This window comes from Rattus rattus, chromosome 15 (genome assembly GCF_011064425.1).
Source record: "Rattus rattus isolate New Zealand chromosome 15, Rrattus_CSIRO_v1, whole genome shotgun sequence".
Classification (NCBI taxonomy): Eukaryota; Metazoa; Chordata; class Mammalia; order Rodentia; family Muridae; genus Rattus; species Rattus rattus.
In genome coordinates this window covers 60990280-61003023 of record NC_046168.1, presented here as the reverse complement: position 1 = coordinate 61003023, position 12744 = coordinate 60990280, and the positions used below count along the sequence as shown (strand labels likewise).

The 12744-nt window shown below is 38.0% G+C and overlaps 1 protein-coding gene across 1 annotated transcript; it reads right to left on the bottom strand.

The window, feature by feature from the left end:
• Positions 1-5426: 5426 nt before the first annotated feature.
• Dynap (dynactin associated protein) lies at positions 5427-8788 on the bottom strand. The gene is made up of 3 exons (XM_032885504.1): positions 8732-8788; positions 6430-6510; positions 5427-5759 (listed from the first exon to the last, which is right to left on the bottom strand). Exons 1-3 carry the CDS (start codon positions 8786-8788, stop codon positions 5427-5429), a joined length of 471 nt encoding a protein of 156 aa, XP_032741395.1.
• Between the last annotated feature and the right edge of the window lie 3956 nt (positions 8789-12744).

The window sequence follows — 12744 nt, the reverse complement described above, 5'->3', positions numbered from 1 at the left end:
GATTTGTGCTTTGAAGTATGTGACTTTCTTTATTCCAGTAACTTATCAATTACAATAAATTTAATATTACAGACTGACAGAATTGTCTTTAAGGTAGTTAGCAGAAAGCAATAGGAGTTTCTTGTTCCATTTGTAAGAAAAGTAATGATTTCCTTCTAGGTCAGAAACAAATGTAGGGACAAATACACTCGATGTCACACTATGCACACTGTGCACACTATGTTCTGATAAACTAAATCTCAGAGGAGGTGGGTACTCACACGAAAGACTTTGGCTTCTCTACATTGTGCTATCACATGCTTCTTTAGTTGGTTTTCTATTGTGAGATCTCTCAAAGACAATTGAAATCCGTTTTCTCTGATTTGTACAAAAGGAATTTGAGAAAGAAACCTCACACAAGCATAAACAGAAAAAGTGATTAAAAAATACTTTGCCAGATATTTAAGATAACAGGCACTTATGTGAATAATTTAAAATGCCTCGCTGCCACTAGACTTCAGTGGATGAATGTTAGTGCTGTAAATACCAAAAAGTATGATAGGAAAGTATGAGGATTTTAGTATGTGTTGAGTTGATCATTAGAACTAGGCAAGCTTTAGACATGGTTGTAGGCAAGGGTACCTGCTGAATGTTCATGCCTGGCTCAATACTGTCATTCATTCTAAACCACTTACCTACTGAATGAGCACACCTCACTCAACAGTATCACATCACTTTAAAAATAGTGTTAGGTGAGATACTTTAACCCTTAAAGGTAACTCCCACAACTCTGTGGACTACTGTGGCTGGGTATAAAATTAACTCAAACAAATCAGTAGCTTTCCCTACTAAAAGGATAAACAGGCTGAGAAAGAAATCAAGATAATGACACCCTTCACAATAGTCCCAAATAATATAAAATACCTCAGTGTGACTTCAACCAAGCAAGTGAAAGATCTGTATAACAAGAACTTCATGTCTCTGAAGAAAGAAATTGAAGAAGATCTCAGAAGATGGAAAGACTTCCCATGCTCATGGATTGGCAGAATTAATGTAGTAAAACTGACCATTTTGCCAAAAGCAATCTACAGGTTCAAGGCAATACCATCAAAATTCCAATTCAATTCTTCATAGAGTTAGAAAAAGCAATTTGCAAATTCATTTGGAATAACCAAAAACCCATGATAGTGAAAACTATACTGAACAATCAAAGAACTTCTGGGGGAATCATCATCCCTGACCTCAAGCAGCATTACAGAGCAATAGTGATAAAAAACTGTATGGTATTGGTACAGAGACAGGCAGGTAGATCAATGGAATAGAATTGAAGATCCAGAAATGAACCCAGACACTTGATCTTTGACAAAGGAGCACTAACCATCCAATGGAAAAAGATAACATTTTCAACAAATGGTGCTGGTTTAACTGGAGGTCAGCATGTGAAAGAATGCAAATTGGTCCATTTTTATCACCCTGAACAAAGCTAAAGTCCAAGTGGATCAAGGACCTCCACATCAAACCAGATACACTCAAACTAATAGAAAAAAAAGTGGGGAAGAATCTCAATCACATGGGCACTGGGGAAAATTTCCTGAAAAAAACACCAATGGCTCATGCTCTAAGATCAAGAATCGACAAATGGGACCTCAGAAAACTGCGAAGATTCTATAAGGCAAAGGACACAGTCATTAGGAAAAAATGGCAACCAACAGATTGGGAAATCCTACATCTGATAGAGGGCTAATATCCAAAATATACAAAGAACTCAAGAAGGTAGACTCCAGAGAGCCAAATAACCCTATTAAAAATGTGGTACAGAGCTAAACAAAACATTCTCAGCTGATGAATATCGAATGGCTGAGAAGCACCTAAAGAAATGTTCAACATCCTTAGTCATCAGGGAAATGCAAATCAAAACAACTCTGAGATTCCACCTCACACCAGTCAGAATGGCTAAGATAAAAAAAAACTGAGGTGACAGAAAATGCTGGCAAGGATGTGGAAAAAGAGGAACACTCCTCCATTGTTGGTGGGATTGCAAACTGGTACAACAACTCTGGAAATCAACCTGGAGGTTCCTCAGAAAACTGGACATAGTACTACCTGAGGACCCAGCTATACCACTTCTGGGCATATACCCAAAAGATACTCCAAGGTTAAAAAGGACACATGCACCACCATGTTCATAGCAGCCTTATTTATAATAGCCAGAAGCTGGAAAGAACCCAGATGACCTTCAACAGGGAATGGGTACAGAAAATATGGTACATCTACATAATGGAGTACTACTCAGCTATCAAAAACAACTGCTTCACAAAACTCATAAGCAAATGGATTGAACTGGAAAATATCATCCTGATTGAGGTAACCTAATCCCAGAAAAACATGCATGGTATGCACTCACTGATAAGTAGATAGTAGCCCAAAAGCTTGAATCACCCAAGATACAATACACAAACCACATGAAGCTCAAGAAGAAGGATGGCCAAAATGCAATGCTTCACTCCTTCTTAAAAGGGAGAACAAAAATATTCATAGGAAAGGATATAGAGGCAGAGTTTGGAGCAGTGAATGAAGGATCAGTCATTCAGAGCCCACCCCACATGTGCCCCATATATATACAATCACCAAGACTAGATAAGATTGATGAAGCAAAGAAGAGCATACTGACAGGAACCTGATAAAGATGTCTCCTGAGAGACACAGCCAGACCATGTCAAATACAGAGGTGAATGCTAGCAGCAAACCATTGAACTGAGAATGGGACGCCTGTTGGATGAATTAGAGAAAGGATTGAAAGAGTTGAAGGGGCTTGCGACCCCATAAGAGCAGCAATGCCAACCAACCAGAGATCCCAGTTAATAAACCACTACCCAAAAACTCTACATGGACTGACCCATGGCTCCAACTGCATATGTAGCAGAGGAAGGCCTTGTTGGGCACTAATGGAAAGAGAAGCCCTTGGTCCTGTCAAGGTTGGACCCTCATTGTCGGGGAATGTCAGGGCGGTAAGGAGGGTGTGGTTGGGGATGGGATCAGCTTTATAGAAGAAGGGGACTGGGATGGGATAGGGGGCTTATATCTCAGAAACCAGGAAAGGGAATAACATTTGAAATGTAAATTAAAAATCCAATAAAAATGTTTTAAAGATTTTTTTAAAAAGATAAACAATGTGTCCCTGTAGTTATAGTGTTAAATTATATAAATATAATTTGAGGATGCTATTGATAGTGATCAAGGAAAAGAAAGGTATGAGTGCATATACATATATACTTGTTCATCTGAAGTGTACCCAGGATGTCTTTGTGTTTTATTTTATTTTATGCCTTGCATTCTTACCTTCCATTTTAATCCAAATATTCACCTTTGTCCTATTTTCAATCTTTGACTGAAACATTCATTGTTCATTTCTTACTGGTTGCCAGTTTCTTTTACTTCTCAATATGAAGATTTTTTCTATATAGATCAATAAGTATTTATTAATTTTTAAAAATCAATTTAATGAACATCTTGCTTCTCTCACTACTTCCATGGAAATGCAAAAAAATTAATAATAAAAAACCCAAAAAACAAAGACAGTTAAATACAAGTGATTTAGGAAGCCATCTAACTGGCTATGTGGTAGAGAGTGGCTAAAGAATTAACAAGCAGAAACCTACATTGTGCCGGGTCCACACAGTATCCCTCTTTCCTGTTGGAATGTTCATTGCAGTATACCCCTTCTCCCTAGTGTTCATGGTGCTGTGCATGCTGTTGAAGAAGAAAAATAATATGCCTCAATCTCACTTAGAAACCCCGCAAACAAGAACAACATCTGCCAGCCAACATCTACCCACCCTTGAAAGAATAGCACAAATGTTGTGGGTGGGACCAACTATTTTCTGATTAGATCTAAACCGTGCTCCATAAGATAAAAATCATGCCTGGTACTATTAACTGGACCCAAACCCATGACTTCCTAGATCATGAGCTCTGGTGAGAGCTAAATAATAGTAATAAACTGCCTCCTAAATTCTTATTTTTATATGCATATGTATATCTCTTAACATTCATCAGAAAAGCTTCTCCTTGCCATATATGTCAATTAACACAGAGATAGCCTGCAACTGGTCAAAGACTGTGGGGTGCTCTCAGTGCTAAACGGGACAATCATATCACACCCCTCTGTCCAAGGCTTGGGAATCTTTGTAGACATGCCATTCCAACAGGCAAAAGTGGTTGATAACTGCAAAGAATGTTTCCAACACTCAATAGAGGAGTTGCACAGAAGACTTTACAAGTAGTTGTAGTGAGAGCATGCATAAGACCTGCATAAAGTCCAGCCAGACCAAAAAATAAAAATAAAAATTCCAGCATAGGCAAGGAGAAGGTGGATAGGCAATGCCATCACACATTGTGGAGCTAATGGCATTTGATAGATTCTGGAAGATGGAGAGTCAACTTTACTTAATGAAGTGACCCTCACAGACTACTATATTCCAGGGCAAGCTCCATTCCCAAGACTTAAAGATGCAAACTGGTAGAGTACGGTATTCTAGGGCAAATCCCACATACAAGCCAGTCTCAAAGAGCAAAAAGGAAAAACAAGTAAAAGAGAAATAACCCTCCATGTTGCTTGGGAAGGATGGGAGCATGGAAAAAGTAGTTCTCGGAGGAGTAGGGGAAATGTGGACATCTTCCAAACACATTATGTAAAACTCTCAAAAAATAATAGAAGTAATTCCCAGAAGGTTGATATTACAAAATAGGTAACAAACCACTCTTTAAATTATTCTACATGAATCATTCAGATTCTATCGGAATTTTGCTTCTCTAATCACTTAACAGAGTGGGCCAGGTTGCTGAGAAAGCAAATATAAGAATTGGAGGTAGTATGAAAGATTAAGTTTATTGAAACTTGCAAATAGAAAAACTAGAACAACAAAAATTCAGGCAGAAGACACCTCAGCAAATTAAGACTCAGTGTCACAGGCTAGACAAATAGTGCCTCTGTCCTTCACAGTGCTCAACAATACATGTACTCTACACCACCTCCCTGAATATCTAGTGGCCACCAGGTAGACCTACACCTCTTGTCCCCTCTGTGATGTTCCTTTACCACACCTAACTCTCTTAAGGAGAGAAGTTGGAGAGCTAGAATTCATAAGCAGTAACATGATTAACCTAGCTGGCTTTGTCCTAGCCTTAGTCCTTTTTCACTGTCCCCTGACATGGAGAATGTCTGCAAATGAGAGCATTTCCAGAAGGTGGCAGTAACTGCTGAAGCCCTATCTTTCTCAGGTATTCAATAATCAGTGCAAGACTAGCACCATATGGAAATCAGCATAGATTAGTAGAGAACTAGATCTAATGAAGCCATGTGATATGGGATGCTATAGCGGTGTCTTGGATACGTCCTTTTCCCATGAGAATATTGATCTGGCTTGAGGACTGAGAGTTCACATTTGCTATTCATAGTCAATTTCAACGTCATGTTCTGTGGTGGTAATAGGCATCACTGTAGTAGATGTGGGTGGGGTGGATGACAAGCTCGGGGCGGTTGTGTCAGGAGATGGAGAGGCCCCAGGTCCAGGTGAAGGGGTTGTGGTTGGAGATGGTGTAGAGGGAGAGACGCAGGGATCTTGGCAGGACCTTCCGTCTGTGTGAACGACGATGGTGGTATTGGTGGAGCTGCCAAAGTGGCCGAAGTAAAAGGCCAGAGCTGTAATGGCTGTGGCAACTAGACAAGCCAACAGGCATATTAGAAATATTTTCCAGAGGGAGCATGAGTTTTTCGTAACCTGAAAAGCATTACAAGAAAGATTATTTCTGCAAACACAAAATGGTAACAGGCAACAGATTTCAATTAGGAGATGAATGTATTTTATTATTCTTAAAGGCTCTTAGGGATATACAAATGTCTCCCCTTACACAGACACAACATAACATATAATTCTGTAAGGACAACAAAAATCCCTCAGTGATCCCTTCCATATTAAAGCAATGTTTTCATATTAAATAGATTGCCTTAGAAATCATCATAATATTATCAGGTAAAAATGTCTCAAAGTAGATCATTTTTTTTCTAATTAGTAGTGGCAAGTATAAAAGTGAAGGTGCATTTAGATTGTTGTCATTGGAAGGTGGAACATTACACGGATCCTTTTGTTTATTTTTGCTCATTCACTCTTTCTAAATTCTCACATTAAATATTAACATTTGTAATTAAAATTATTAAATATATTTTGCATGCCAAGCACCAGTACAAGGATCTCACTGAACTATACAGAGAGAGTAAATCAGCTTCAATCTATGTGATCTTAAAGAAACACAATCTAGTGCTATCACTTTGTGGGAGACTTTACGATGTCCCAGAAACCTCGTAGTAGTGCCAGAGAGGGACTTGACTGTCTTATTTCAGGTCATTCTAAGAAACAGTTGCTGTGTCTAACGGACTCCCATAGACCTTACCTGATGCAGCTCGCATGTCACATGGTGTGACCTACAGCCGCACTGTGTCCCTTCGGTTGAACAGTACGGATTCCTTAATAACTGTACAGAAAGAGACAGAAAGTCAATAAAAAAAAAAAGCAAATAGCAAGCCCTAAACTTTAAGCATGAGGAAAGTTTACGTGATCTGGGAACATAGTATGTAAAACAAACACAAAATAATATGAATGTAACATGGTGTAAAGGAAGACCTAGATAAATTCTGTGAGCATAATGGCTTAGTGATGACAGATATGTTTATGGTTCACATCAAATGATCGAAGAAGGAAAATCAGTTGATCATATCGATAACTGCCTCAGCTCCGTTGAACAAGTGTAAGGAGCCCGTCCTGACAAAAGTGGTCAAGCAAAATGAGTTGGCACGAGCTGAAATCGATGGGATAATTCCAAATGTAAAGGGAACTGTTTACCTCAAAATGATGTTTTAACAGTGAGGCATGAGGGCTGTCCCATGAAAGGAAGGAGACGTAGAGAAGGTTTTCCTGAAAGTTCTCCTCAGGTCATATAGATAGTGAAAAAAAGTAAAGACAAAATTGCCAGCATTTACATTACTATTTATTATAGTCTAATAGCAGAATCTTCGACCATATGATCTATCAAAATAACAATTCAGTTTATTAGTTAGAAATATATAGATGTGCATAAATATAAGGAAATGTATAAATGTATAAGATACTATACATGAGAAAGCCATTGCTCTTGCGTGATGGGCTTGTGTGTCACTGTTCAGAGTAAAAATGAAGTGCACAAGTTGTCTAAATAGAGTAGAATTTACGTATAGAAGACGATAAACTTTGTTGGGGAATGAGAGGCAACTTTAGTCAGCATCCTCTACAAAATGGTTCAGTAATAGTATAACCTTAGTTCCCTGAATTATAAGTAATATGAGATGTGACTTAATTGGTACAATTAATCTAATTTTAATTTTTAGAAGAAATGCTTTGGTTCTTTGATACAATTCCATGTGATAACTGGAAGGATTAGATTAAGTTAAATTTGAAGAGATAACAGCACCGACTTTCTCTAGGTAAGATTCTGGGTACGTTCGTTTTTAATGGTTTTTCTAAGGTTCCCAAGATAAATATCACGTAACTGTTCAAAATAAGGTTCCCCTGTCTCAAGTTTAAGTATCACAAGAGGGTTCAGATCACCTCTCACGGTGGTGAAAAACGGTACATGGTGGATTTGAACCCTTCCTTTGTTTGTTTGTTTTTTTTTCTTTTTCGTATTCTTTTCCTGTTTCTTTTCTTTTTCTACTTCTTTTCTTTGTTTCTTTCTTTTTAGTGTCATCATGGAATTTTGTCTCATTGCTTTCTTGGCATAATTTAACATATTACATGAAGGACTGAATTGACTCAATACCTTCATTACTGTGAGTAAGCACCATAATTCACATTCATATGGGCTCCTAATTCAACTGCTGAATGTTTACGGTTAGAGCAATGATGTGCAGCATTCTTGAAACCCCAGGGAAAATATCAACTACATATACAATAGTCTAGTCTTAGAAAACTAAACTGCTCTCATGTTCCACTTAAACTAACAAGACAATATTCTACAAAGTTCTAACTTTCCCGTTGGTTTGTATGCAAATTCTAGTTGAAAAAAAATCATTTATTTTTGTGATATTGACAGAGATGTTGAACTGAAAAGTAGTTTGTTTTTTTTATAAAAGAGTATATGAGAGAAAAATTCAGTTTCCGACTCTGAATAGCTTCACACATTCATAAACATTTCAGTTTCCTCCTTTGTGAAATCAAGGTATTAGTTTGAGTATGACATGAGATCATACTGGTTTTTGTGGATCTAATGTATTATCATCAAAGTTCTTCACTCCATGAGACACTTTCTATAGTTGTTATCATGGTTATAAGTAGACACAGTGCTATGAAAAGAGTAAATAATAAGTGCTTCCAATGGATTAATCTATGTAAAAATAAAAGTAATATCGCAACATTTGCTATTAATGATGACTCTTTACACCATCTAACCAAGTTAGTTTGGTTTTGTTTTGTTTTCCTTGCAGGTATCTTCCTTATCATGTGTTTTGAAATAAATATATGATACATACAAGCATCAAAGCTAATCCCAGATATTCAAGAATATAAAAACATAGTTTGGCATACTATCCAGCTAATACATTTGTGATAATGACAACCGAATTCCCTCCACAATAGAAAAGTTAAAAAGTCCCCGCAAGGTTACATGTTGAAATCAAGAGTATTAGACATGAGAGCTATTTAAAAAAGTGTGTAGTACTCACCTGTGGTGGCACATTTTGCTCAACATTCATGTTATACTGCTGCTGCTTTCTACCCATCCTGGGAGAGATGATCTCAGCTGCAATTCCAAGAAGCTATGTGCCAACTCTGTGAATTAGAATGAAGAAATGCTAACCCTCTGTTAGCTTAATAATTGTGCCTTTCGTCGATGTGAATCCTATAAACTTATAGCTGTTTATCTTCTTGGAAAAGGTCTAAAGGACACTACACAATTAAAGAAAAGTAGAGGCACTGGCTGCCTTTTAAAGCTCCAAGGAGGAAAGACTTTAGGATGCTGGGAATAGAGAAACACTTGCACCGCTGTTGATTTCACGCAGTTTCTCACAGTTAAGGAATCCTGTGAGGTTTCTGAACAAGCCACAAAGCCACTCCCCGATTATTCATATGGAGGAATCCTATACCTAAGCAAACACAAGGATTAGGGCGTTGACTAAATGAAAAGGATTCAGTGATAAGACATGCTCAGAGTAGGGGATTAAGAGAAATTGAAGCTTCGCAGTAAATACAACTGTCTCTATTTTAAACGTAGGAGCAATCTTACATTAGTAACATGGGTGCCGTCCTTGTCATGAAACAGTTTGGCCACAGTGGTCAAACACTTGAAATGAACCAAGTTCCCTCTAGGTTGAAGATTGTGGCCCCACAAAATTGGATAGAACTAAATGCTTTCAAAGTCTTGTACTAGCTAAAGAAAACGTAAGTGAATTACTAATGTTAGGCACACTTGCAAAGTTTTGAGCAAATGTAACTAGAAAACCTTTTGTTAATGAATAATAAACATATTTTATCCTTGAAAAAGATAAATTTAGATGGTAGAGGACATCAGTTGTATTATTCTCATCAGTGACTGTGTTCAATTGGTCAAAGAAAATAATATGGGAATGATTTTAGCTAAAGGTATATATTAGGGATAATGTATTTAAGAAGCAGCTTTCAATATAGGATGATGTGAAGCTAAGGCCACCTGCTTTTTGGGATACAGTGTCTTGCTTTAGGTTATACAGTGGTTTTCCAGGTTTTTCCATCACTCTTGGGAGAACTGTTTCGGGAACAGAAAAGACCCAGAGAAAGAAGTTGTGCCCTGGGTCATTGGGGGGAGGGGCAGTGGACACGAAGCAGTAAACAAAACCAAAAGGATGTTTGGAATGAACTTCAGAGTTCATGTTCTGTGTCCCTCTGGCAGATCCAAATTGTAGCAGAGAACAAAAATACTGACTTAAAAGACTCCGTGAGCCCCAAGTTTCTGAAGGATTACGCCCAGGAGGAGCTAGGGAAGGGAGCGAATAACACCCCAACAATAATATTTTTGGGGATACAGATTATGTTCATCATGTTTATTGAGCTCCTGTGACATGATCCGGAAGTGAAATCTCTTGACTAAGTGGAATTGCTATTTTAGATCCTCAAGGATCCTTGATACCATTCCCCCAAAGTGACTAAATTAATTCACATTCCCACAATGCCTCGTTCTCACTTCTCTCTATTCTCGCCAACCTCTGTCAACCCTTCCCTTCTAGAGAACAGTTAGTTCAAAGGTTATGTCTCACCACAGTTTCCATCTGAGCTCCTGATGACGGTGACGTCGACCATCTAACTCTTCATTTACCTGCTAATCATTTGGGTTTCTGTTGAGACACGCCTACTTACAGCATTTGCCCACTTTTATCTCTTTTCTTATTATGAAATACGAGGTTCTCGTATATTTGGGCTATTAGTTTGTCAAGTGCATATGCTACAAATGCTCTCCCTGGGTGGGTTATCACTGTTGATTGTTGTCTCTGCTGTGTAGAAGGATGAAGCCTCCACATTCATCTGATTTGGTTTTGGACAACCCGATGCTGTGTAACTCTCACCCGTTCCTTACAATACGTTTTGCAGTTTCAGATGTTACATTTTTATGACTTTGATCTGATGATTTTAGGTGGATCATGTATACCTGCTATGAGAAGGGTAGAATTTAGTGACTCTGCTTGGAGTAGCAGTTTTCTTAATGCCATGAACTGAAAGAACTCTCTTTTCCTCGTTGTGTGCTCTTGCCCATGGTCAAAATCAATTGACAAAAAAAATGTATATCTCATTACAACTTTTTATATTTATGTGGGCATGCTCCATTTGTCGATGTATTTTTTTAGTTTTGACACTATTTACCACATGTAGGATGAGAATGCTTTCATTAATACTCCATGAACATGCAAAGTTTTGTACTTTGAGCATTTGGAAATTCTGGAACTCACACACTTACTAGGTGATTAGAGAGTTGATTAACACGTGTATAAACCCTGATATTTATTCTTCACAGTAATGACCCATATCGGTGTCAAATAGTATGGGCCCTTGGCTTTTGACAGATGTCGGTCCTTCTGCATTGCCTTTTCTGCAACCATTCCCTCATTTTAATTACCATCTGCATTTCTACATTTTTATCCTTTGACTCAGTTTTCTCCCTACAGATATTTATTACTAGTTTAGGCACACTGGAGGACCAAGCATAAGCAACTATAATTTAAAACATTAGTTCTTTAAGGGTGGGGACTAGGTTGATAGTATAAAATGAATTTCCTGAGCAGTTCATATATAACATTATAGTTTATTAGAACCTGATTACTATGCGATTGCTAACTGATAAGTTACTGGATCAGGCTTAGCAAGTTCCATAAATATTTAGTTTATGATAATTACAGAGAGCGTTTCACTCATTTGAGACTTTGCAGTAGCTCAGAGTCGATGAGAGACTCACTGCACATAAATACTAGAAGTCATTTTTATGTCTGAGAAATCTACCCATTCTACAGAAAATTTCACTAACAGTGAAGGCTTCAAATTTCTCATTTCTGTTATCTTAATGGTTTTTAATCCTTCACTCTGTCTGTAGCAGTGGCTACAGTGGACTAGTTACAGCACCCAGAGACTGAAGTCCCTAGGCTTCTGGAGCTGTTGCTTCCACAGAGTGTGGCTACGCTTTAACCACCCTACCCAGAGTAACACAAACAGCCACTCTCTACCCAGGAATATGAGGTAAAGAAGCGAGAAGGATAATTTCATTATTAAGACGTATTCTAGGAATTCCTAAAGATTAGCAACAAAAATGTAAAGAATGACAAAACACATTTATGTCTAACCCTTATAATGAATAGAAACCACTAGTATTAAACTCCAATACATATACTAGATAATGTCTTCTGATCTTCTAATCCCTCTTTTATCATTCTGTAGACTCTTCATAGACTCTGTATCATCGTGGCTTTGCAAACAATAATAAAGGTCTCACAAGTATGCATATGGGCTTGCTTTTGCTTGCCAATGTTATTGTTATGATGGTGGTTTTAAAATTCAGACCTATGCATGCTCCATGCTTGCCAATACTGTCTCTGTGAGCTCATGTGAGTCCTGCTTAGTTCATTCAGTGAGACACGTTCTCCTGCTGTCCTCCATCCTCTCTGACTCCTACAGTCTTTCCTGCCTCACTCCAGTGGGATCCCTCATCTCTGAAGAGAGGGACATCTGTACCTGGTTCTCTGGGTGCATTTTATGGCTATGAGCTGGGTGGTTTTATGGGCCCCTAAGAGTGGGAGCAAATGGTATCTCTGACTCTTCTCCTCCTATTGGGTTGCCTTGTCCAGCATCAATAGGAAAGCATTCACTTTGTTTTGTGTCTTGTTTTGCCCTATCTTATTATCTCTTAGAGGCCTGTTCTTTCCTGCAGAGGAAACAGAAGGAAAGCGGATCTGCATGAGAGGGCAGGTTGGTTGGGGAGGAATGGAGAAAGAGATTTATTGTGCTTTAGGTGTATTGTATGAGAGAAGAATTTGTTTTCTATTTAAACAAACAAACACGTATGAATATCTGATACTTCCTGATGCTTGTAACTGGCATATTCCATGGGATTAAGTTTATTTTACATGGTAAGAACATTGCAATACTGTTGTAAAATACCAAATAGTTTCCTATCTGCACTATTCTTCATGCATAAGAATACCCACCACAATAGATCACT